The 27327-nt window shown below is 35.8% G+C and overlaps 5 protein-coding genes across 7 annotated transcripts; 3 read left to right on the top strand and 2 right to left on the bottom strand.

The window, feature by feature from the left end:
- Window positions 1-479: 479 nt before the first annotated feature.
- Window positions 480-14570, bottom strand: LOC146922938 (glutamyl-tRNA reductase 1, chloroplastic-like). Of its 2 annotated transcripts, XR_015012648.1 has the most exons (4): window positions 14237-14570; window positions 13435-13676; window positions 11784-12995; window positions 480-590 (listed from the first exon to the last, which is right to left on the bottom strand). XR_015012648.1 is itself a non-coding variant. In XM_085715713.1 (3 exons), the coding sequence occupies exons 1-3, from the start codon at window positions 14487-14489 to the stop codon at window positions 11862-11864; spliced, it is 1629 nt and encodes a 542-aa protein (XP_085571839.1). In that variant the 5' UTR covers window positions 14490-14570; the 3' UTR covers window positions 11573-11861. The 2 variants fall into 2 exon arrangements, 1 of the variants encoding a protein (XP_085571839.1); XM_085715713.1 differs by lacking the exon at window positions 480-590 and having other exon boundaries at window positions 11573-12995.
- On the top strand, window positions 1442-4292 carry LOC146922939 (uncharacterized). Its single transcript, XM_085711637.1, has 2 exons — window positions 1442-3060; window positions 3149-4292. Exons 1-2 carry the CDS (start codon window positions 1442-1444, stop codon window positions 4290-4292), a joined length of 2763 nt encoding a protein of 920 aa, XP_085567763.1.
- LOC146922940 (E3 ubiquitin-protein ligase SINA-like 10) lies at window positions 8954-11461 on the top strand. The gene is made up of 3 exons (XM_085715715.1): window positions 8954-9096; window positions 10080-10718; window positions 10938-11461. Exons 1-3 carry the CDS (start codon window positions 9016-9018, stop codon window positions 11166-11168), a joined length of 951 nt encoding a protein of 316 aa, XP_085571841.1. The 5' UTR covers window positions 8954-9015; the 3' UTR covers window positions 11169-11461.
- Window positions 14571-15928: 1358 nt separating the features above from the next.
- On the bottom strand, window positions 15929-16666 carry LOC146922941 (uncharacterized). The gene has a single exon (XM_085711638.1). The coding sequence runs from the start codon at window positions 16664-16666 to the stop codon at window positions 15929-15931; it is 738 nt and encodes a 245-aa protein (XP_085567764.1).
- Window positions 16667-19047: 2381 nt separating this feature from the next.
- Window positions 19048-26325, top strand: LOC146922942 (TATA box-binding protein-associated factor RNA polymerase I subunit B-like). Of its 2 annotated transcripts, none has more exons than XM_085715720.1 (5): window positions 19048-21709; window positions 21905-22556; window positions 22815-23606; window positions 24894-25030; window positions 25659-26325. In XM_085715720.1, exons 2-5 carry the CDS (start codon window positions 21974-21976, stop codon window positions 26268-26270), a joined length of 2124 nt encoding a protein of 707 aa, XP_085571846.1. In that variant the 5' UTR covers window positions 19048-21709; window positions 21905-21973; the 3' UTR covers window positions 26271-26325. The 2 variants fall into 2 exon arrangements, with proteins under 2 accessions (XP_085571846.1, XP_085571845.1); XM_085715719.1 differs by having other exon boundaries at window positions 19048-19195.
- The last annotated feature ends 1002 nt before the right edge of the window (window positions 26326-27327 follow it).

A 27327-nucleotide genomic window follows, 5' to 3' on the forward strand; every position in this document is an offset into this window, starting at 1 on the left:
TATCAATTAATCTAAGTCATTAATCAAAATTGGAATTAAAGGTCAAAATTTGGAGTAAGTTATTACACTTACTCTTGGAGTCAAAATATCCCCCCTCCCGGTCTTGCTCCTTACATTTATTTATATCAGCAACATTTGTACGTTAATAATTTAGCGTCCAAAAACACCAACAAAACCAATATAATCTTATAAAGAAAAAAAAAACTCATTGCAATACTCAAGTGGTTAAGTTAATGAGTTTTCGTTAATGTTGAATCGATCGAAAGTATTCAAATTATTCACTCCATGACACGAACAATTTTTGGACATACTTCATTTATCTATTGACCGAATTCAAGATTACTATGCCTCTTTACTCTTAAGAACAAAATAGTTAAAACCAAAGAAACTCATCAGAGTGTTAACAAGGGACAACTCATAGGCATGGAATATTTGTGATTATAAATACAAAGCTAGCCACAACTCTATTTTGTACAATATACACTAAAGATTCAACATGTCATGAATCTAAATACATAACCAAAAAAATAAACAAAGGAGACTTTCATGTTTCAATCAAGATAGAGATATTACATGATTCTTTCTCAAGCCTTTAAGGGTAAGGATTTTCATCTTCCATAAGAAAATAAATGAGTGTAAATGTGTAATAATCAATGAAAATGGTGTGATGTTAATCCTGCTGTGGTTTTCGCTCCACCTTAGCTCTAATCTTTGCTCCAAAACAGAAACCTCAGTTTCAAGACTAAACATTCTATTCAAATTTCTATTCAAAGCATGCATGTTCTCAAGTGTCTCACTCAAAACGACTTATACTAAAAAAAAATATTAAAATTGTCATTAATAAATGGTATGAGAAAGATGTAAAAAAAAAATGAGAAACATAAATTAAAAAATTGAAAGAACAAAAAATAATAAATAGTTAAATCTATACTATATATAAAGAAAATAATTCATTTCAGCCTTTTTAGGATGACTTTTTCTGTTTCAAAAAATGTCATCAATTTTCAATACAAATAACACATGTAACAAACAGATAAGAATAAATTTAAATATTAAAAAATGTAACAAACACGATATGAATATATATATATATATATATATATATATATATATCTTTTTATTTTCCTTTATCATTTAATTAAAAAATGTAACAAACTAGAAGAGTATATTTATATTTACTTTTTCATTATCCCAATTATACCCTTAAATAATTTTTTATATAATAAAGATTGTTATTGGTGTCATTAAAAAAAATTATATTTTTTTGTTGTATTGTTAGTGTCATTGAAATAGATAATCATGAAAACGTTGAAGCAAAGCTTTGATAGTACGATTCCTTGGGCGATTTGCGATTTGCAATTCTCCAAGGCTATTTGCGATTCTCCAACCGCTAAGTAAATTAAACAAAAAAAAAAACCTTAGGAATAGAAACCCTAGTGCAATGAGTTCTGAGTTTGTCTTCTCCGCTCAAGATGATCCAACCCTGAACCACACAAAAAAGCCACCTGACCTTAAGCTTTCACCGCCAAAGCCTTCCTTCCGCGATAAACTCTTGGGATCCTCTCAAGAAGGTCCAACCCATGAAAGAGAAAACATGATCGAAAAGAATTTGGTGCGAATTGAACTGGAAGATGGAAACAAACTACTCCCAAAGGTTTATCTGGAACCAACGGTGTTTCAGGAACTCTGCACACCATGGAAAGACGCCCTCGTCGTCAAGCTGTTGGGCAAAACCCTAGGTTACAACACCATGAGAGATCGGCTGCACAGAATTTGGAAACTCCAAGGAGGTTTCGAAATCATGGATAACGACAACGGTTTCTATATGGTGAAGTTTGATCAAGCAGCAGACAAAGAGAAAGTTGTTACTGGAGGCCCTTGGTTAATATATGACCATTGTCTGGCAGTCACACATTGGTCACCTGAATTTGCTTCTCCAAATGCCAAAGTGGAACGCACAGTCGTGTGGGTTCGCTTTCCAGGTTTAAATTTAGTCTATTATGACGAGAGTTTTCTTCTAGCCATGGCTTCAGCAATTGGTCGGCCAGTCAAAGTGGACACTAACACTCTGAAAGTTGAAAGAGGTAAATTTGCAAGAGTTTGTGTCGAAATTGATCTCACTCTGCCAGTTGTAGGAAAAATTTGGGTGAACGAACATTGGTACAAAATTCAGTATGAGGGCCTCCACCTAATATGCACCAACTGTGGGTGTTACGGCCATCTGGGTAGAAACTGCACCACGCCCCTCAGAACCGCCCCTCCCGAGACACCACAACAACAGACTGCCGACAACCAACAAGAGGACAGCCAGCCGCCACAACACATCAACCAAACCATCGACCAGTCACAGTTAATGTCGGAATCCAGTAACGGTAAGGCAGTTAATTATGTTCCAAATGATTTATCAGCAATTAAGGGCAATATAATTAGCATTGATGAAGGGAATAAAGAGCTTCATGGAGATTGGCTGCTTGTTACAAGAAAAAAGAAGTCAACCAGTAACCCCACCTTAATTTCCTCAAAACCTGTTACCAACAAAACCAATAGGTTCACTCCGTTGACATCTGTGACCGAAAAAAACAGACCTGCCCCACTAAACCAGAAATTTCCCCCACGTCCTAATCCTAATGACATAACACGTGCAAACAAACCCACCAATGACCCCAAAAGACGTAGGCAAGAAGAAAACAATTCTGACCCCGTCATGGAATACTCTTTTGCTTCCCCAACCATTAATACCAAACCTAAGTCTGTGAATGATTGTTCAAAAAAGCATGCAATACCAACTTATGTGGTAAAGAGCAACTACAGAGCCAATAACAACCATGAAACATCCATCCCGTCCCCACACAAACTCGACCAATCTGTTCCTTTTGAACCAAATTTTGGTAACGTCACCATCCTTACCCCCACGCATTTGAACCCCCCAGCCATCACTGACCCTCACACAAGCCCAATCGCTAGCCACAATCACGTTACCAGTGAGGACACAACTGATGATTGCATTGCTTCTATGAAGAATAATGATGACTTTGGTGTACGTGATGAAGACATGGTCACGTAAGTATCTATCTCTGTGGACCTTTTTGTTTTCCAGTCTTGTTATGGATGCTTTGATAGATACTTCAATCCTCTCTTGGAACATCAGATGGGCATACAATAACAATGCCAGAAGACAACTGAAAGATATGATAAGAAAGCACAATCCAACTTTCATGGCTATTTATGAAACTCACATACCTTTTACTCGACTCTCATCCTTCTGGACTAATATTGGCTACACTCCAGTTCACATTGTTGAAGCAAATGGTCATTCTGGAGGCATTTGGCTCCTCAAACATTCTGCAACCAACATTTCCTTAACTATTCTTGATTCTAACCTGTACTCCATAACCTTCTCCATTGGCCGAGATACTGCTAACACTACTTGCACTTGCATCTATGCTAGCCCGAACTACTCCATGCGACCCAACCTCTGGAATTATCTCATGAACATCAGTAATACCATGGACGTACTGTGGATGCTCATAGGTGATTTTAATGAGACCCTCCTCCCCAGTGAACAAAGAGGCGGCATCTTCCATCACAATAGAGCTGCCACTTTCTCAAACTTCATGAACAATTGCAACCTCCTCGACCTTACAACAACAGGTGGTCGCTATACTTGGCATAAAAACAACAATGGCATCCGTATTCTCTCTAAAAAGCTTGACAGAGGTTTGGCTAATGTTGACTGGCGTCTTTCCTTCCCTGAAGCTTTTGTTGAAGTCCTCTGTAGATTACATTCAGATCACAATCCTCTCCTCCTCCGTTTTGGCGGCCTCCCTCTTGCTAGAGGGCCCCGACCCTTTCGTTTTGAAGCAGCCTGGATAGACCACAGTGAGTATATTGATGTGGTCAAAAAATCTTGGACCACTTACAATCATAACACAACCGCATCTCTAATCAAAGTCATGGAGAACTCAATCACTTTCAACCATGATGTCTTTGGAAACATTTTTCAAAGGAAAAAACATGTGGAACAGAGACTCAAGGGTGTTCAATCCTATTTAGAAAGAGTTGACTCATCTCGACACACTCTTCTTGAAAAAGAGCTGCAACAAGAATACAATCATATCCTCTTCCAAGAAGAAATGTTGTGGTACCAAAAGTCAAGAGAACAATGGGTAAAGTTTGGTGACAAAAACACTTCTTTTTTTCATGCTCAAACTATCATCAGAAGAAAGCGAAACAGAATTCATAGGCTGCAGCTCCCAAATGGCATCACAACTTCTGACAGTGCTATTCTCTAAGAAGAAGCCCAAAAATATTTCAAAAATTTCTTTTGCGGCAACCAACCCCCCCATAACCGAACCTTCAATGAAGGAAGCCACCCCGTCCTTGATGACACCGGTAAAAATTCTCTAACCTCTCATGTTACCAAAAATGAAGTTTTTGCTGCCCTTAACTCCATGAAACCTTACAAAGCCCCTGGACCCGATGGTTTCCACTGCATTTTCTTCAAACAATACTGGCATATTGTTGGTGATGACATCCACCATCTTGTCCAAACAGCCTTCCTAACAGGTCATTTTGATCCGGAGATCTCAAACACTCTCATTGCACTAATCCCAAAAATTGATCCTCCCAAAACTTACAAAGATTTCAGACCCATCAGTCTTTGCAATATAGATTACAAAATCATCACAAAGGTTTTAGTTCATCGACTGCGGCCTCTTCTTAATAATATTATTGGCCCCTATCAAAGTAGTTTCCTACCTGGTAGGGGCACATCTGATAACTCAATTGTTTTGCAGGAAATTGTCCACTTCATGAAAAGATCCAAAAGAAAGAAGGGATGTGTAGCTTTCAAGCTTGACTTGGAAAAAGCGTTTGACAATGTTAATTGGGAGTTCCTCAACTCTTGTCTACATGATTTTGGTTTTCCAAACATTACCATCAAGCTTATCATGCATTGTGTCTCCTCAGCCAACTACTCTATCTTATGGAACGGAAACAAGATGCCTCATTTCAAGCCCACTCATGGACTCAGGCAAGGTGACCCGCTTTCTCCCTACCTCTTCATCCTGTGTATGGAAAAGCTTTCAGTTTCTATTCATGATGTTGTTCTTCAAGGGAGGTGGGAACCGATTCACATCACTCATGACGAGCCTCAGATATCCCATCTTCTCTTTGTTGATGACGTTCTTCTTTTTACTAAGGCTAAAAGCTCCCAACTTCACTTCATCACCAGTTTATTTGACAGGTTCAGTCGAGCATCAGGTTTGAAAATTAATATTTCCAGTCTAGAGCATTATATTCTTCTGGCACCCCAAATGGCAAAATCAACAACCTCACTGCTATTTCTGGTATTCAAAGCACAACTTCTCTTGGCAAGTACTTGGGTTTTCCAATGCTTCAGGGTCGACCTAGAAGAAGTGATTTTAACTTTATTATTGAAAAAATGCAAACCAGACTTGCATCTTGGAAGAATAGACTCCTAAACAGAACAGGTAGACTGACTCTAGCAACTTCTGTTTTATCCTCCATCCCTACTTACTATATGCAGATTAATTGGCTTCCTCAGAATATCTGTGATAGTATAGACCAAACAACCCGTAATTTCATCTGGAAGGGCTCTAATAACAAAGGGATCCACCTAGCTAGTCAATTGGAAAACAGTTACTAGACCGAAGAATATTGGTGGCTTGGGTGTTCGCTCAGCAAGAGATGCTAATACTTGTCTGCTTGGGAAACTTGTTTGGGACATGGTACAATCCACCAATAAGTTATGGGTGAATCTCCTCTCTAATAAGTATTCAACCGGTCCTAACATGCTTGATGCTAAAGTGACTAGCAGCAGCTCTCCTTCATGGTCTTCCATAGTTCGAGCCAAAAACATTCTCAAAGCCAGTTATACTTGGCGTGCAGGAGCGGGCACCTCCTCTTTCTGGTTTAGCAATTGGAGCTCTCATGGTTTACTTGGTTCCCTGGTCCCTATCATCGACATTCATGATCTCCATCTCTCTGTCAAAGATGTCTTCACGTCCGATGGCCAGCATACTGATGTTCTCTACACCAACCTTCCTCAACACATAGCGAACACCATCAATAATTCTGACATGAAATTCAATGCTCATATTGAAGATGCTCTCATTTGGAACCATAACAAGAATGGCGTTTACACTACCAAAAGCGGGTACTCCTGGCTTCTCTCCCTCTCAGAAACAACGAGTAATGATACTTCTTGGTCTTGGATTTGGCGGCTGAAAGCTCCTGAAAAATACAAGTTCCTTATTTGGCTTGCCTGTCATAATGCAACCCCTACCTTATCCCTGCTTCATCGCAGAAATATGACAGCCTCAGCAACTTGTTCGCGTTGTGGAGAAAATGAAGAAACTTTCTTGCATTGTGTCCGTGACTGCAAATACTCCACAGCGATCTGGCACAAAATTGGTTTCGATAACACTGCTTTCTTCACTGAGGGTTGTGTGCAAGTCTGGCTTAAGACCTTCTCTTCTGGGTCTCGCGCAAGCAACTTCCTCGCCGGTCTTTGGTGGTCTTGGAGGCACCGCAACATGATGTGTATCAGCAATGAAACTTGGCCATTATTTCGTATCAGTTTCCATATTCAGGATTCAGTTAATGTTATTGAGGCTAGTTTTAAAAAGATTAACGCCACCCCTCCCGACCGTATGGTGAGATGGAATCAAAATAATCATCTTTGTCACATCCTCAATGTGAACGGGAGTTGCCTTGGTTCTCTAACTCGTGCTGGATTTGGTGGTATCATTCGAAACAACGCTGGTTTCTACCTCTCTGGTTTCTCTGGCTTCATTTCGGATTCGACAGACATCCTGTTAGCTGAACTCACTGCTCTTCACCGCGGCTTTCTCTTGGCTGCAGCTATGGGAATAGAGGATTTAGCTTGCTACTCGGACTCCCTCCTCTCCATTAATCTTATTACAGGCCGAGCATCAAATTTCCATGCCTATGCTGTCCTAATTCAGGATATAAAGGACCTCCTATCTGCTCACAATTTCTCCGTTCATCATTGTCTCCGTGAAGGAAACCAATGTGCGAACTTCATGGCCAAATTGGGAGCTTCATCGAATGAAGAATGCTTAGTCCATGCTTCTCCTCCTCATGAGCTTCTTGTTTTAATTAGAAATGATGCCATAGGAACCTCTTTTCCTAGAGCTTAGGCTTCTGCCTTTGTTTTCCCCTCTCTGTTTTTGTTTTTGTTTGATTTTAGCCTTGTAACAAAAAAAAAAAAAGATAATCATGGTTAGTTGGTTTTTTATAACCTGAAAGCAACAAACATTTATATTTTTAGTTTTAATCAAAATTTCATAAAAAACACTGTTCATATTTTTCAAACATTAGCGCAATAAAAAGAGCGGAAAGACGAGCACGTTCGCTAGTATATATACTATTGATTGATTGATATTGTTTTTTCCTTTATCAATTAAAAAGTGTAACAAACTAGATGAATATATTTATACTACTTTTTCACTATCCAAATTATAACCTTAAACAATTTTTCTATAATAAAGATTGTTGTTTGTGTCATTAAAAAAAATTAGATTATGTTTTTTTATTACTCCATCTGTCTCACAATTATTGTCTCCTTAGCATTTTTTCTTTTTCTCAAAATAATTGTCACTTTACAATACTAATGCAACATTTATTATTTTTTTCCACTATTATACCCTTATTTATTGAATTTCATCCAACTTAACTACTCCACTAACTACAATTAATAAGGGTGTTTTAGTAAATGATATTAATTTTACCATTGAAATCAACACAATTAATCATTTCCTTAATAACCGTGCACAAACCTTAAACGACTAATATTGTGAGACGGAGGGAGTATATTGTTAGTGTCATTGAAATAGATAATCATGATTAGTTTGGTTTGTTATAATCTGAAAGCAACAAACATTTATATTTTTAGTTTTAATCAAAATCAAAATTTCATAAAAAATTGAAATAAATAATCATGGTTATTTTGGTTTGTTATAACTTGAAAGCAACAAACATTTATATTTTTAGTTTTAATCAAAATCAAAATTTTATATAAAAAAAAAAAAAGACATCATTCATAATTTTCAAACGTTAGCGCAATTAAAAGAGCAGAAGACGAACGCACTAATGTATATAATAGAAAAAGTAACATGTAAAACGATTATAATTTGAAACAAAATTTTTATAATTTGGGATGGAGGGGTACAATCGAATGCCTATTTAACATGATAATTAAGGGTAGGGTTGCCATAACAAATTTTCCTTAAAACCTTTACAACGGATCCACCAAATACCAAAAACTTTGTTTGATATTCTGATCATATTTATGAATAACTTTTGTATTTTTTTAAATTAATTAAATAATTAATGTATCTAAAATATAAGAGCATTTTTAATGGGGGGTCCAACAATGACCACTTCCCGTTAAGGATCCTCATTGGAGAAAGAAAAAATGAGTCATTATTAAGCAACATGTTATTATATAAGGACTCTCTCTCCTGGCAACTAACGGGTCACACATTTAAAAGAAGTAATAAAATGTATTATTTAGTCCCACTTGCAAAAGAAGTAATAAATTATTTTTGTTTAATGATGTAAAGTTAGGAAGACTTACTGTATTTAAGTACTTTTCATTAGAGTCCTTGTTAATATATTGACATTGGAGTCATTGAGTCTTTAGCATGTACTTTTATTAAAAATTATAAATAATTGATTGCTAATGCTCTAATGCAATCCAAATAGTACATCATTTGTTCAATAAAAAAAAAAAAGTTGTTTGTAAACGTGAAGAGGGAGTAAAAGATAAGGAGTGGCAGTAATTTATGAACCCCATTGCCAAACAAAACAATGTGCAGGAGCAGGGGTAAGGTTGTCATACCAAAAAGCAAAACCTGGTCCTACAATTTATCTGTTTTGTTAAAAGTAATTTTTAGTTTTGTCAAAAAATAAAAAAAGTAATTTTTAGCAGCGACTTGATTTTCTTTTTTACTAGAAGACTTGCGTGCGATGGAGCCTTTGATGATTTCCAACCCTAATTTGCTTGATTGCTGCAAATGTTTTCAACCCTTAACTATTCCTGTCTTTCAGGTATGCATTTTCTTTTCATAAATTATTTTCATATGAGAAGAGCCAATGTGTTTCAAGCTCTGTATTCAATAGTGTCACGGACACAAAACACGACATGGACACCTTACGATGACTCTGTTGATAATTTGAAAAAATCACATAATTTAACGTAATTATATGTGTCGGGTGTCGTGTAACACTGGGACACGCCACACCTAATCTGATGAGTATACCACACCCCCTCATGCTCCAGATTAGACATGAGCATGACCCGTGACAACGAATCTTAGATAGTATTTGATATTTTCTTAGAATTTGTGTTGGGCATAAGGTGAAGAATGCCCCCACTTATTTACTCATATCTAGGTCTTAACAAGTAATTCACTTTACAAGATAAATAAAGTATTATCAAACCAAATAATTAGAAAATTAAAGATAAATATTAGAGGTACATCATAACAATCAAGAATTTTTAAGTTAACGACCTTGATTTTCTCGCTTTAGAGGAGCCAAATTCCTCTAAAGACGGCATTACTATCACTCCTCATCTTATGCTCAGCTTTGTAGGATCCAGGAAAGAATGGAGAACCAAGTTATCCCTATAGAGACACAAAACACTTGAGGTGAAACAGAGATAGATGCATAACGGTCTAGTAGTGAGGAGAATGAGCATGACGACGATGAATAAGTTGTTAGAGATAGTGATTCTATTTAAGTGTGAATGTCTTTAATTTTGTATATCCTTCTACTTTTGAGTTTTTACATGTGTATGGTATGAACTTCTCTTATTGTTTCCCTAAACTTTGATATAGCAACCATACCGCTACTAGCTATACCGCTGTAGCGTTTTGAGAAGAATATATTAAGAATGATTAGCTTTATATTGGTTATACTTTTGATTACAAAACTTGCTAACAAGCCTTGCAATGAATCTCTTATTTTATTCTAACAAATGGTTCAAAGTATAATTTGATGATTTTCTTTTATGTTGCAATACCTTTCAGTGTGACAATGGTCATATTGTTTGCTCTACCTGCTGTACTAAACTTAGGAACAAATGTCATGAGTGCTCGTTGCGCATTAGCTCAAAACGTTGTAAAGCCATTGAGAATCTATTGCTATCTATCGAAATGTCATGTCCAAATGCAAAACATGGTTGCAAGGAGAAAATAAGTTACACTGGAAATAGGAAGCACGAAGGCGAATGCATCTACCTTCCATGTTACTGCCCCCTTTCAGGCTGTGACTTTGCTGCATCATCGGAAGTGTTGTCCAACCATTTCAGCCATAAACATGGGGATTCTCAAATCAAATTTTCTTATGGTCACTCCTTCATTGTCTCTTTGAAGTCTAACGATGAAACCATTGTTCTTCAAGAGGAAACTGAGGGAAAACTATTTATTCTCAATAATAGATCCACGCTTTTGGGAAATGGAGTCAATATTTGCTGCATTGGTCCCAACTCGTCTGAGTCCGAGTATAGTTATGATATATTGGCTAGGTCTCGGATATGCAAACTGACATTACAGTCTTTTGCGAAGAACGTCCAACAGGTTGCTTTAGCAACTCCTTCATCAGAGTTGCTTGTGATTCCATTTGGTTCTTCTGAACCTCTCCAGCTAGATATTTGCATAACTCCCATGGTACCTCCTATCTCCTTTTCTTTGTTTTTTTTTTCTTTTTCAATTACATTTTTGTTATTTTCTTTTATGTTTTGAATTTATACTCTAGCATTTTATCTCAAATTCATCAGTTTTTGAAATGCGAAAACTAAGGTTGTTAGTGTTTTCTATTTTTGGATTAGTTCTTGAAATGTCAGTCTCAAATTTTCTTTTACTGATTTAATGGTATTTGTGGTGCAGATGCAAATCTACGTAGAAGACCTGACTGGAAAGACGATTCCCCTGAGGGTTGAGAGTTCAGACACAACAGTCGATGTGAAGAAGAAGATTCTTGACAAGGAAGGGATCCCAATGCACGAGCAACGTCTGATCATTGACGGTAAGCTACTAGAGGACAACCGTACCCTTGCCAGTTACAATATCCAAGAGAAGTCAACCATCAGCCTGGTCCTCCGCCTCCATGGGAGCTAGCTGACCAGCACGCCTTATCGCCAATTACTACATCCAAGAGCAGGCAACTTTCCACCTCATCGTCCACCGCTGTCGGCGACCCTTATCATGAAGACAATCACCCTATATGTAGAGAATTCATGCATCATTGATAACATAGAGTCTGACTTTTGCTTTTCTTTTTAAGAATTTGACTTGTTCTTTTTCGATTGCCTTGAGCTGTATAATGAGATTTTTACTGGGGATGATTTTCTGCAACTGAAGAAACCTATTTACTGGGGATCAAGCTGCTTAATTGTTGTTTCTCACTCTTAGATATTTTCTTGATCCTACATTTCCTGAAATTTTTTGTACGCGTGATATCTAAATATAATTAAAATAATATATGTTATCAACATGAGTTGAGTCTAGCGGAAGATGTTAGATTCCCACAATTGTGTTGAACCAATTTACTAATTCTGATTGAAAGAGGCACACACATTTAGGCTCTATTTACGAGTTTAGAGGCCACAACTCCTCTATTTTGTACAATATACACTAAAGATTCAACATGTCATGAATCTAAATACATAACCAGAAAAACAAACAAAGGAGACTTTCATGTTTCAATCAACATTACATGATTCTTTCTCAAGCCTTTAAGGGTAAGGATATTCATCTTCAATAAGAAAATAAATGAGTGTAATAATCAATGAAAATGGTGTCATATTAATCTTACTGTGGTTTTTGCTCCACCTTAGCTCTAATCTTCTGCTCCAAAACAGAAACCTCAGTTTCAAGACTAAACATTCTGTTCAAAGCATGCATATTCTCAAGTGTCTCACTCAAAGTCCTACTATCACTCCCATCACATCTCAAATGTTGCATTGGACCATGAAGCATTTTATTCACAATCCCCTTACTAAGATCATCCACAGCTTTTTGTGTCTTCTTATTTATATCATCACCCATTTTACCTAAACATTTCTCAAGTTCAGCAACCCTTAATCTTTCAGCATAAGCCCTTAATTTCTTAATGGTTGGAACAGTTTCTAATGAGTCTCTCCAAGCTTCAAATTGTCCCGATTCTTCGCCGATGATCACTTGTGCTTCCATTGCTTTTCTTAGCCTATCCTCTTTGTTGGCAGCCACAACCTCTTTAAGATCATCAACATTGTAAACCTTAACAGACTCAAGGTCATCGACACATGAACCTACGTTTCTCGGAACAGAAATATCTACGAAGAGGCGTTTCCCTCCCGTTTCTTCGCTTGCTAAAGGAAGTTCCTTAACATTTTGTTTCAAAATCAAAGGATTCTCTGATGCAGTGCTTGTGAAAACAACATCTGCTTCACCAATACATTCGAGCATTTCCGAAAGGGGTTTGTAAATTATCTCAACATCATTTATTTCTTCACGGATTGCTGCAACTCTCCCTTCAGTTCGATTAACAACTACCATCTTTTTACACCCTTTTGCAACCAAATGTTTGATCACAAGCTTCCCCATTTTGCCAGCTCCAATAACTAGCATTCTTGCATTGCCTTGTGAGGCTTGATCAGGTAACTTCATCAAGGCTAATTCAACTGCAGCCGAGCTAACAGAAACTGCACCAGCTGCAATGTTAGTCTCAGTTCGGACCCTTTTACCAACGGTGATTGCGTGCTTGAATAGACCACTGATGTTTCTACCAAAGCCATTAACTCCTTGTCCTGCTTTCACAACTTGTTTGACTTGTGCAAGGATTTGACCTTCTCCCATTACAAGAGAATCAAGACCTGCTGATACTTCAAAAAGGTGTTGTGTTGCATCCTTGTTGTATAGCAAAAATAGATACTTCGACAGCTCTGATGCAGGTATACCACTTGTCTGCAAAACAAGAATATAACAGAAATATCCAATATGTATCAATGCAATAGAAAACAAAAACAAATTGAGTGTATGTTTGGATTGACGGTGTATATTTGGATTTCGGCAAAAGCTATAGCTTGTAGCTTCACACTTACCGTGGTTCCAATCATGCACTAATTCTTGTACGAACTCGGTATTTATCATCAGATTCAATTAATAAAAAACTCACTGAATTAAGTGCTCATCATGTAACTCCTAATGCATAATCTATTTCTATAGCAAAAGATAAAATAAAGTCAAACCGTTTTCGTATAAGCTATAAGTTGTTTTCATGAGCTCACTCAAATAGTCTTACTAATGCTTATGTCTATAGATAAACTTAAACATGTCAATCCAAACATATATGTAGATATTTAGCTTTCACAAGAACTGCGTATAGAGAAAAAAATGAACCTACATTGGACATCCATTCAGTGACTTCTTTGACACCGCGGTGCTGAGAAAGTGCGACAACATATATCTCCATTCGGTTGCAGGTGCTCAGAACTGCTGCTTCTTCAATATGATTCAGATTACAAAGCTCACCAATGGCTCTAGGCCATTCTGCTTCTGGTATGGCAAGTTTTTCGCGCACATCGACTGGTGTAGTATGAATACTTAGCCCGATAACGACAATGCTGCTCCTTTCCTTTGTATATCCTGTTGAAAGTCAATTTCATAAAGTTAATTTCATGTAATTGAAATATTCACTAACTTCGTCGATGACTAATATCTTCCGAGGAATATAACATAATAAAGTTTGCATGTTCTATTCTTTTCTATTTTCAGCAGAGGTCTAATACTCTTAATGAATTTATATGGATATAACAAGGTGTCACAATTCATTAACCATCCACCAAACGTAAATAATCACGATTTTAAACGTCATTAACCATAACTTTCATGTGTTTAATTTTGCATACATGATATCCATTAACCACAATTTGTGATCAAATGTACACCTGAAAATCTTGGTTAACTATGTTCAAAATCATTGTTAATTGGCATAACTTTATGATTAATTAATTGCGACACCTTATTATATTCATTAACCATCTACTAAACATAATTAACCATGTATTCAAACTGCATTAACCAACAAATTATTATTAAAAAAAAATAATTTTATATATTTTAATTTGTAACCACTAATCTAAAGTTTTTAACCATATAATTGAACCATTCATTATTTAACTAAAAAACATTCAAAGAGGACTTACTATCAGCAGCAGAAGCTTTAAGCTGTTGTAAAGCAGAAACAGATTTAGCATTATCACTAGGATCAACCAAAACATCAGAAGATGAAGCGTCACAACGAATTGAACCTCTTTGAACAAAGCTCTTTTTGTTACTACCAAAAAATGATAAATGAGCAGTAACATAAGAGGATGATGATGTTGTTGAAGAAGAAGAACAACATTTAAGGAACAAAGGTTCCAATTTAGCACCATAGAAACTAGTTGAAACAGCCATTGTAATTAGTGTACTTAGACAATAATAATAGTAAGTTTGGTATTGTTACTTGGAACTAAAACTATGTTTATGTTTGTGTATGGTTTTGGTTTGGTTTTTGGAGTTTTTGTGTGGAAATGAATAATGAAATGATGTGGCAAAAGATGTGGCGTATGGAAAGTTTTTGGAATTATTTGAGAATGTGTGATTTCTCTGTGTTTTGATTGGTTGGGGAGTACACGTTTTATCCACACTCCTTCAATTCTATCATCATCCCTCTGTCCCAATATGAATCTCATGTTTAATAAAAAAGTTGTACATATATACTTGGAATATACCATATTTTATTTTTAATAATTATTATTTTGTTTTAATATTATCTTTTCATATTAAAGTTGGTGTTTGTAATATCAGTCTTATTATGTAGGCTTAATTGCAGTTTTTGCCCCATAACTTTCCTAAAGTTGCGATTTTGGCCCCCTAAGAAAAAAAAACTACAAAACCACCCTCTAAGTTTTGCAACTGTGACAGTTTTGGCCCCAAGGCCAATTTTGACTCGGTCTACGCTGACGTGGCACCTTAAGTGAGGTGTCACGTGTCTTTTTTTTATTTTTTATTTTGCCTTGGGGGGCCAAAACTGCTACAGTTGCAAAACTTAGAGGCGGTTTTGTAGTTTTTTTTTCTTAGAGGGTCAAAATCACAACTTTGGGAAAGTTAGGGGCTAAAACTGCAATTAAGTCTATTATGTATAGTCCGTCTTGAATCCGGATAAAAGAAGAGAGGGTTGTGTTAGGCAATCAAATCTTTATGATATGATGACTATCTAACGTAAAAACTTTTGTTGAATCTCTATAATATGAACTAAATATGTAATAATGTGAATATGATAAAGTGTTATGACGTCTAATCCATGCAACTGATCTACTTAGTGAAATAAAGCTCGGACAATAAAAGATAATGTTGTTTGTAACATACGTTTGATATTTATTTTGCTGAGAAATTGGACTAGCCATTTTAATGGATTTTATTTTTTTAAGAAATGAAAATGATATGTATTAACATCGGCGATGAAAAATTCTCAGTGCAAGATGTACCAAAGAACTCACCCCGTAAAAGAAATGTTTAACAAAATATTACAATATAGATCAGTCGAAACCCAAACAAAGCAAAGGGTCCGACCACCATCTTTGAGAACCATACACAAAATTGGTGTTATTAGCTTTTAACCACCATAACGAATGATATTTTGCCTTTTCTAACAACTGAGTGATCGGTGTTTCCTTGTTTTTGAACAACCTGTTATTACGTTCGTTCCAAATCAACCAAACACACAGTAGCCATATTAGTTGTAAAAATGATCGACGTGCCTTCGAGTAACCTGTGTAGTGAGTAAATTGATGGAAATGCTCACTTATGTTATGTGGATCTACTCCAGACATACCAATCCAAGACCTAATGTGCTACCATAATGAACCAAAAATTTCGCAATGAAGAAAAATATGGGAGGCGGTTTCTTCCATACCACAACCTGATATACAAGCGGTGTCTGTAGGTGCAAGTATTCCACGCCTGTGAAGGTTGCTTCGAGTTGGTAACCTGTCCTTCATTAAACGCCAAGCAAGGATGGAAACCTTCAGCGGAACCTTTTTGTGCCAAACGAGAGCTTCACCTCCATCGACTGTTGGTAAGTCCTTAGATGTTAATGACTGATAAGCACCTCTTACTGTATAACCATCAATAGGATCTGGATCCCACTGCCACCTGTCAAGAACATTAGACTGCACAACAACATTAGCAAGTAAAGCCCTACACTCCCCTACAAGTTCTTCCTCCCAAGCCCACAGACATCTCCTCCAACTCCACGCCTTTCCCTCTTCCTCCCAACCAAGTCTAAACATGTCAGCAACCGTGCTAAGCTTATTTGTTGCAAGATCAAACAAGCGAGCAAATCTCCTACACAAAGGAACATCTCCAATCCATCTATCATACCAGAAAAACGTATTCGATCCCTCACCTAACACCTTCGAAACCCTCCCTGCAAACCAGCCCCCATGCGCCTCTCCAACGCCATCCCTAATCTTCGCTACCTCCTTCCACCATGGTGATACACTCCGGCCCCCAACCTCCAACCTCCCTGCCTCCTCACCATATCTCGCCACCAAAACCCTATACCAAAACCCCTCCCTATCCACCAACATCCTCCAACACCATTTACCTAATAGAGCTACGTTAAACTCCTTTAACTGTCTCACCCCCAATCCTCCACACTCCTTTTTCAAACAAATAAAACTCCAAGCAATCCAGGAAATTTTCCTGTTCTCCTCACTCCCTCCCCAAATTTTTTTTGTAAAAATAGAGTCAATGAGAGTCAATGAGTTAATGGATTTTATTTATCTCATCCACCATTTATTCATCTTATGTTTAAGAGATTTTAATCTAGTTTCATTAGCCGGTGGGGTGTATTAGGTTTGATTTCAAAATACTTGTGTTTTTTTAGTAAAAAAAAAAAAACTACCGTAGACAATATGTAAATCTCTTATGCAAATTATTGGTGAATTTGGAGTTCCTTATCACACCCCTAATTTAAATTGTTATTTTACTTTCTTTTTTTTTGACAAATTGTTATTTTACTTGATGGTCTCTCCTCTTGCAAATAAAAAGTTTTGGTCTTTTTTGGGAGTGAAAGGGTCAAAAGTTATTTAAAATATTCAATACGAAAGGTCACAAAATAAATAAATAAAAAATATTTTAAAAAAAATAGTAAATAAAACAATGATATTTTTGTGGTGTACATACCATATTTTGATATTGACGTGAGACATGACACAATTTGAAAATTACGTGATAGTGGCATTCTATTTGCTAAAAATTAACAAACATTAATAATGAATGGGGAAATCTGAGAGCAATGCATGTTTTTAAAGAGAGGGAAGATGATAATAAACAAATGGGAGCATTGATATGTAGCAGGGAAAGGTTTCCAGGATTACTGGATAATTCTTAGCTGCAACTTTCATCACAAAAAGTGGGCACACTAGAGTTACACAAAATAGAATGTGATTATTTTATGGGGCAAAGTTTGCTCAAAAAGTTTTTTCAATTGGTCGGATCCTAATAAGATAACTTTTATATTGAAAAGATAAAATTTTAAATTTTAATATATTAATGTACAATTTATAAAAACATATTTTATATTTAGCTTCTAAACTTGGGCTAAACACACAAGTTACCATTTCCTTCTTTTAAATAAGAATCGGGACAACCGTCCTTATTGCTAAAACTATTATGAAAATGAATGGCACATTTTTGTTGGATGTGAGAAAGCGAAGCAAATATGGATGGAAGCGGGACTGTGGGAAACAATTGCTGGTTTTATTAACACTGCATCTGATTTTGCAGACATGTTCTTTTCAATTTTCTGCAAGTTATCGAGAGATGTGGTGACAAATATCATCATGATCATGTGGTGTCCATGACGGAGACGTAACGAAAAGGTGCGGCATGACGAGGTGAAGGAGCCACATATACCCATTCAGCTAGCGCGGGACAACTTAAGGGAATAGTTATATGTTCGAGATCACAAAACAAGTTTTGTTGCACAATAGCTTGTTACAGGCACGAATTGGAAACCACCAGCAAAGGGTTATGTGAAGTGTAATGTGGATGCTGCCATTTTTTATGATCAACAGCGTTTTAGTATTGGAATGTGTATTCGAGACACTTAGGGATATTTTATTATAGCGCTAATGGAATGGTTTGAAGGAAGTCCTCCTCCAACGGAAGCAGAAGCAATTGGGTTGAAGGAAGCTATAATTTGGCTTGGTGAGCTGGGGCTATCAAAAGTGTCCATTGAGCTAGATTGTAAGCTAGTGATAGAAATCATTGGTGATAGCTCGGTGAATCCGTCTAAATTTGGCAATTTATTAAGCATATGTAGGTCACTTTTAAATCAATGTCCAAACTTTAAGATACGTTTTATTAGGAGACAAACTAATTATGCTGCTTATTACTTAGCAAGGGTGTCACGATATAATGCTAGTTACCAAATTTTCGAGTTGATGCCATCTTGTATTTCCCATATTATAAGAAATGAAATGATATCCTTATTTATTAATTTTGTTACGTTTGCAGCAATTTAACCTAATTTTTTCCCGCTCATTTGCTTTATTAGGTTTGCAATTATTTAACCTAGCAAATTCCGTCTAAAAAAATGCATTGCACACCAATTTCATTTCTATCCGCTTGTTTTTTTTTTCGAAGAAAATATTTTATACCATATCATTGATCTTACGGGTTAAAGATTATTTATTGGTCTCTATTATAGTCGAGAAAACACGTGCGACGCACGAGTCAAAAGTCTTTTTTTTTTTTGGTTACACACGAGTCAAAAGTCTAGTATAAATTTATTGTTGTAAAAAAAAGAAAAGCGTTAAATTTGTATGTGACCAAAAATATTTAACCCTCGCTAAAAAAAATTAATTTAACCTTTCCTTAAAAAAAGATATATCCCTAATTTTTAAACCAAATCAAAGGCTTAGATCTCTTTATTTTCCCAAGTCGTCATCAAATCTCAATCCTTAATCCCCATAATAATCCGAAACACCTTTTTTTTCCACCCAAACTGCTACCACTGTGAGGAGCTCAACGCCGTCAGCCTCACCGTAATCCGCCGTGAAACTTCCCCGGAGCCCAACCCGCCACCGCCATCTTCTTTTCATCTCCTTTTGGTAAGTTTCTCCTTCCCTTTACTCTCTCTATTGTTCCCCTATTTTTCTTCCCTCAAAACCCTAACTCTACAGTGCTTGAATTCGGTTCTGCATTCATGTAAATTTCAAGGTTATTTGATTTCTCAATGAGTACTGTTATTGTTCTCAACAAGCTATTTACTATAAGTTCATATACTATAAGCTAGCTTATCAGCTTTCCGCAATTGCTGCATAAATGTTGTTAAGGATGATGAGCTAATGATGGAAATTTAGGTACTTAATAGCGGTTAATAATTGTGAATATAGTGCAGAATTGGAAATTCATATTAGTAAAGAAAGATATCAACAGTTAAGTTCGTAATGAGTTCAGTTTAGAACAATGATAGGTATCAATGTTAGAATAGTGATTGCATAGAGTAGTAACTATTGAGTGTGCCAATTTTGTTGGATTTGTGATGCCATGGAAAGTAAAATCTTTATTTGTTCTAGGTTAGTTGTTACAATATAAGAAAAACTCTTGTAATATCAATGTTAGACTTGAAGCATGGGTACTCCTAAAATGGTGAAGTAACCGTACCGGGTATATACCAATACAGGTACATGTATGGTAGTCGTATCATACGTACCAGACCTACCCATTTTTAGTTAGTTGATTCGCAGTAGTGGATACAGCGAAAAGGTGCAGGTCGTTGAAATATAGCAGAAGTCATTTTGATTTTTTACTGTATTTCAATTCTCTCTCTTGCTTTTGATGAAAATAGTGGAGGTGGTGGACAAAAAAAGTAAATCTCTGAAGCATGACGATAGAAGTGTGGTTATATACATGGTTAAAAAACGAAAAGTGTTATACTATTTTTATTATAATTGGATTTTTTTTTTCCCAAGCATGTTTCTACAACAACAATGGTAGAGTAATTCACTGATAAAGATATTTTCTTTGATATTTTATTTTAACGTACCTGTACCTTCATTTTTTAACAGTTTCCGTATTCCGTACCTATGCATCATAGATGTTAGACAATCGGCATTTATCTTGTACTTTTTTTAAATCTTATAGCATCTCGTATGATTAGTTTTCTTTTAAAATAGCAAATATTAGTTGTTCTTGTGTTAATCTTAACTCATGACCTCTATGATCTTCCATCTCTTATTGGGGGAGTCGAACCCCATGACGTATTTAATCTTATAGTATCTCTTATGATTAGTATCTCTTATGATCTTAGTGTATCTTGTGTCCCTATAAAAAGGTTAGTGTTTAGTCTTTTCAATCAGGCTAGTATAAAATTAATAGGTAGTCAATCCCAGATGGTGGTGCGGAGCGGTCGACCTCAAAAGTGGGAGAGCTTGTAGTGGGATGGCCGCTATTTGATCAATTTTTTAACATATTACATGGTTAATACTGTCAACACATATCTAATGTAAAATTAAACGAATAACTCAAAACTCACAAAATATTCATAGTGAGCAATACAAAGTCTTAATAAATGAAAAAAGAAAAATACAAATAATTTTTGAGCAAAACAGGAACAACAGGGAAAATACAAAACCTTGAATAAGTAGGAAGAAGAAAAAAATAGGAACGGAGGAAAACCATAGGACTTGAAAAAGAAAAACAGAGTACGCAACGAAAGGAAGCAGGAAACAGAACACAAAAACTGGAAAAAAAACAGAACCTGGTCATGTGGGGCTTCAGTGGAAGCTTGGGACTGTTTGATAGTGGCGTGGAGCTGAGCCGAGGTGGTGTCTCTGTCTGTCTTGCAGAAAACGATAGGAAAGAAGAAATGAAGGAGGAAGATGGTTTTCAATGCGCATGACGAAGAAAGCAGTTTTGCATTTGCAAAGAAGAAGAAAGTTGGATTTGCATGTGAAATACGCCTCTAAAGTCTCAATTTTTAGGGAAAAATGGAATTTTTGTCAGAACCATAACTCTTGCGGACAAGATGTGACGCACCGCCGTGTGCCGTGGTTTTCTGTTTCTGAAAGTGCCTGTTGTGGCCGCACCTTTTATACGTGAGACTCGCAACCTCACCTTGGCGGCCAATGGCCACTTAGCTTCGCAACGCCACGATTGCACCGCTTTTGGCTACCTAGAATTCATATCAATTATTAGTTAATCTTATTGTTAATTCCGATCCCAAGCGTGTGGTCAATGTAAGCCATGAATACTTTTTTTTTTTTGACGATGCATGCCATAAATACATGATAGACATAGTTGATGACAAAACAAATGGATATAATCGTATTGATTATTAGAAAGATATGGGTGTGTTATGCTAATTAGATTAGTATATAAATATAAAGAGTATTTAATATTGTTGTGTGTTTGGGATTTAATTTTTGGTGAGCACCCTTTTGGTTTGTGTCCGTGACTTTGATGAGAGAATCAAGATGTTTGCGTGTGATAGAATCAAGATGTGTTTATTAGTTTACTGAAAGGGACTTTGCTGCAAAAGGAAGACTATCCTAATGTAGACATGTTTGCCAATCTAAATTATTTCGGGAAGCAAAAAGTCTCCCTGTGCAGGCTAATACGTGGTTAGATTACCTTTTTATTTAATTGTTTGTATATTTGATGTTTGAAATTTGTCATGTTTGAAGACGTTTAAGTTTTCATCAACTTCTTAATTGTTGGATTGTGTGAGTGTATATATCTACATATATAAAATCTTGTCCTTTTTCTCTTCATTTTTTGTTAGCACATTATGCCTGATCATTACCCCACATATGCAGGCTCAGAATAATACCGAAAATTAAAAATATCAAACAAAGGTTTGGCTCTTGCTTGGCTACTTCCCTGCAATGGATGATATACGAATCTTTAAATGTCAAAACTGTCTCTTTGTGGGTTCTGTTGACGATTCTGATGATGGCTTCTTCTACTGCCCTAAGTGTAATGTTCGGTTTGATGGTGTTTTTGACAATGATGTTGATGATGTGATCGATGTCTACACTCTCAGATTCCGACGCAAGCAATCTGCTGCAATCAAAGCCGAAGAAAACTCTCAACCTTGCTCTGAATATGATGCCTGGTCCAAATTTGTTAATAATCTCTTAGAAGATGAAACTCAACAGAATGATGATATTCATGTAAAAGAACAGAATTTTGATGGGACAGGTGTCTCACATCCCAGAGATTTTGGAAGCTCTAAACTTAAAACCTCAAAATACTACCACGACTACAACCAGATAAGGATGCGGTACGTGATGGGGTTGCAGATGATTATTGAGCTTCAATGTGAAGCACTAGTGAAGGAGTTTAAGGTTACTCCTTTAATATGTGGCTTGGTTGGACCAATATGGTTGAGGTTTATCTCCAAGACTGGTGTTTTTGATGATGACCAGGCTTATACAGTAATGTGCAACTCTGAGATGCAGAAAGAAGGTAATTATATGAAGCTTCCTCGTGTATAGTTCTACATTCACATTTACATTACATTACAATGTGTACCCTTTTTTGTTTAATGGTCTGATTCTGTATGAAGAAATCCATTTCTCAACATGGAAGGGAAGCTATTTAATATAATTTTTGTTTGTTAACCAAGTGTCTAGTATGGTTTTTTTCACCACCCTGAATATGTTTGACTCAGTTTCCTCAAGTATATCTTGTAATTTGTTGATTTTATTTCTTCCTTGTTCTCAGGAGAACCAGAAGATTATAACATACGTGGCAAATACAGAGCAGAACCCCACAACATGTTTGGTCAACGATTTGTAATGATATGGTTTAGGTATTTGAAGAACAGGATTCCTCTAGCTTGTACAATTGCTGTTTCATATCTGGCATGCCATATTGCCAGGGAAGCCATCCTACCATCAGACATGATGAAGTGGACACTCGAAGGGAAGCTTCCATATTTTTCTGCCTTTGTTGAACTCGAAAGGCTCATGAAACATGAATGGCTTGCATGTCCCATCAGTTCAAGTGTTATGTTCAAGCCCCAGCGAGCTATACCGGTACAAAAGCTAGAATCATTTGCTGCATCAATTGCTCATTGCATAGGCTTGGAGTTACCTCCTGTGAACTTTCATGCAATAGCATATCGTTACCTTAAAAAATTATCTCTTCCTGTCGAAAAGATTCTTCCTTATGCATGCCGTATTTATGAATGGTCGATGCCTCCAGACTCGTGGTTATCTTTTACCAAGGATTATTTTAGGTTACCTACTCATGTTTGTGTTGTATCAATTCTGGTGATAGCTATAAGGATTTTGTATAACATAAATGGTTATGGAGAATGGGAGAAAAGTTTATCTCATAATGTTGGTGCCAAAGACAATGGCGAAATGGATACCACTTTTGCCTCTCATGACGGGCATGTTTTTGGTAAAGATTCTGCCAACGATCCAATAGGATGTCAAAAACACAAAATGGATTCTGCTGTGCTTCTCCAACACCTTCATGCAATATATAATGAGATTGCAGATATGCACGGTAAAGTTGTTTACTTGCATTATTATCTTGTTGAACCTATGTTGTGAGTTTATTATATTTTCTTAACTCTCCTTTTCACTGAGAGGACATTAATGTTTACTGAGAGAGATAGAGAGAGAACATAAATGCACAATGTTTATAGAGAGACATTCACATTGCTAATTGCTCATTAATACATAAAATTATCAGTAGTCAATATATGATGATCACAGCTTTTCTTTTTAAATATTTGTGAGCATAACAAGTATTAATAGGTATAGCTAAATATTTTCCCTCCGCCTATATCAATATATATTCTTAACTATGAATTTGGCACAAAAATATACAATTTTGTTTCTTTAGTAAGTAAGATGTATTGGACATTGGACATAATGTCCAATGTCCAATTTGAGAAAGATGAATCATGAATCATGAACCGATTGGAAGGTGAAGGTGAAGAGAAATCATACAGAGAGAGAAATCGAGTTACAGCTTTGAGAAAGAGAGTGCCAGAATTTGGGTTAAAATCCGGATCCGAATTTCAATCGGTTTGGATATCCAACCCGTTTAAAATGGGTTGGTTGGTAACCATTTACAAAAATCTGGATATTTTAAAGTGGATCTGGATATGGTTATGGGTTTGGGCCTCAAACTGGTTATTATGCACACCCCTATGTATAATGTACATATGAAATTGTGTCTTTAGTTGTTGAGAAATGTCAGAGATGTTTCTTATAAGTATTTTTTTTTTTCGTTGAATGACAAATGTTAGTATGTTAATTATTCTGTTAGTATTTTTCTCCTTCCATATATTCTTAACTATGAATTTGGCACAAAAATATACAATTTTGTTTCTTTAGTAAGTAAGATGTATTGGACATTGGACATGTATAATGTACATATGAAATTGTGTCTTTAGTTGTTGAGAAATGTCAGAGATGTTTCTTATAAGTATTTTTTTTTTTTTTTTGTTGAATGACAAATGTTAGTATGTTAATTATTCTGTTAGTATTTTTCTCCGTCCAGGACTTGAACCCTGGACTTTTTACAACCCACCTCCTTTAATCCCTTAGCTCAAACCAGTTGAGCTACCCAACCCTCTACAATCTTATAAGTATTGGTGAAAGTATTTTAAAACTAATTTAAATTATTATCATACATTTTGGGTATGTATTTGGACGTATCGGTTGCACACCAGTATCAGATATGTGTCAGACACTGACTGATACTCTTCATTTTTGAAGTATGTAGGCTTTATAAATTTTTACCACAGTCAAAATGATTGTCTAACATCTTGTATTTTTGCAGAGTATTCAAAGGACTTACCTACTTATCTCAAATATTGTAGAGATGTTGTCTTTGATGGATCAAAAGAACGATCTTATGACAATTATGAGGAACAAAGAATGATTGAAATCCTATGGAATTTTTATCAGAATGAAGAGGTAATTGAAGACTTGGATGAATTGTTCCATGGGGATGCCCAAACATTTATAATTAAAATATCTTGGAACTACCGTCAACTTCTTTCTAGTTTTTCTTGGGGATGTGTCAGCAATGAAGTTGCATTGCCTTGGTGATTTGGATTTTTTTTTTTTTTCATTCATAGTGAATCTTGATAAGTAAATTAGCTATACCATCATTTCCTGAGCGGCTAAACGACATTAAACTTCATGAAAGATGTCATTAAGAAAGGAACTTATTACGTATGAGATATTTCCTGAAAATATAATGAGAGGCATTTTCTTTCTTAACAAATGAGTTGTCTTTGAATATTGAACAAAGTCTGTTTCGATGATGTTTATTATGAAAACTTGCCACAAAATGACATGGTATTTGTCCTCTTCGGCATATATCGGTTGAAATATTTCATTTTCATATTCTCTTGATAATTATGTAGTTTTCTTTTGGAATACTACGGAAGTCTTTTAATGCGTGTACATTCGCCGTGTAATGTCTAGTTTCTAGAAATTCCTTTTATTATGAAACTTTTTCCTTTTCATAATCTCTTGATACATTATGAAGAAAGCTTATCATGATCAATTCTCATTTGAAGATACTATTTTATTTCAGAATACCACCAAACCATCAGAACATGCAGGGAAATCCAATACTGCTTTTAACCGATCGAGGTTGACGGATGAAGGGCGCATTAGGAGGACATCTAAGATGAAAAAGGTAAGAAGAGAATGTTTCAATGAGCCCTCTCATGACGATGGCACCTGCCATGTAGATGACTTTCCTGGAAGTTTGAACAATGATAATTCCTCTGGGACATCGCCATATGGTGAAGACTCAGTTTCCAACAAGAACGGCGGTTCAGGAAAATCTGTGGTCAATGAAGCCATTACACAAATAAAATTAGACATGGAGGAAAACCTATTTTGTTATGTACCACCTCGTGTCAAGCCGAAGAACCTTGATCATGTTCACTATGTCAGGAAGAAGGATAAAGGTGCCATGACTTATGTTGCTCATGCTGATTATTACATTTTGCTTCGGGCTTGTGCCAGAATTGCACAAGTTGACATTAGGATTTTGCACATCGGTGTTTTGAGACTTGAGAAAAGACTTGCTTGGCTGGAGAAAAGGGTTGATCAATGCTTGCATTTGAAACCTTCCAGTATTTCTCGTCAGTTTTGTAGTGTTAAGACCACTGAAAATGTTTCAGAAGATGTACCTTAACTATCAAATTTGAATATTTAATTTTTATTAGCTTATAAGAAATAGAGTTGAGCAAGAATATAATTCATTTACCTTTTTTTTAATTTTTTTTTCTTCCAATTATTCCCACTATTAAACTCCTATATAGGTAATTGCTCTTTAGGCACCCAACAATTGCTCTCGGGCATCCAACGAACAGCAGTTAACCGTCATTCGATACTTTATTGATCAGTTAAGACATTTTTTTTAAGTTGGTTCAACTGATTTAAAAAGTAAGCTGAACGGTAGTTAACTACCGTTTAACTTTTAAGGTATCTAAAGAGCAATTACCTCCTACTTTATATTATATATGGGCAAAACAAGGAACAATATATTGCTTAAAAATTTGTGAAAACACCCATCGGTTCTATAGAAAAAAAAAACTCTATCGAAAGAAAAATTTGGAAAACTTGAGAAACTCAGGAGACCACTAAATCAATTTTCAAAAATGGAAAACTAAAAAGGTAATTATTTCGATTTCACATATGCATAAACATAATGTTACCTGAAGAATTTAATTTGTATATAACATATCACTGGTGTAATTTTTTTACACATACATCCAATTAAATTACATATTAGATAGATATTTATAGACATATTTTAAAAATTGACCCAAAAATGACATATTAGCATGATTTTATTGGATGCATATGTACAAAATATTTACACAATTAATGCATAAAAATTAATCTCTTACCTTAATTAGTTACATCATAGTTTTGTCATCCAATGCTAACGTAAAATTATTGAAAAAATAATTGAAATGGTTTTATCATACTATATTTATACAAAGTTAAAAGTTTTGGGTGACTAATGGCCATGCACACCAATGTCATAAAATTTGATGTTTGCGTAAAACTGTTTTTATAGTATATAAATTTGATTGATGTTTGCAATTTTTTAAGAAGTATTTCAACGCCCTCATTGTTGTACTTACACTATTCTCAAGATGAACAGAGATCAAAGGGTGTTTCCAAAATCTGTGGATTGGTAGACAACGTGACCCTATCAAAATGTTAGGGAAGGCCTTACTGGT

Source organism: Medicago sativa, chromosome 5 (assembly GCF_051527215.1).
Source record: "Medicago sativa cultivar Bolivia chromosome 5, Bolivia_mono, whole genome shotgun sequence".
Lineage (NCBI taxonomy): Eukaryota > Viridiplantae > Streptophyta > Magnoliopsida > Fabales > Fabaceae > Medicago > Medicago sativa.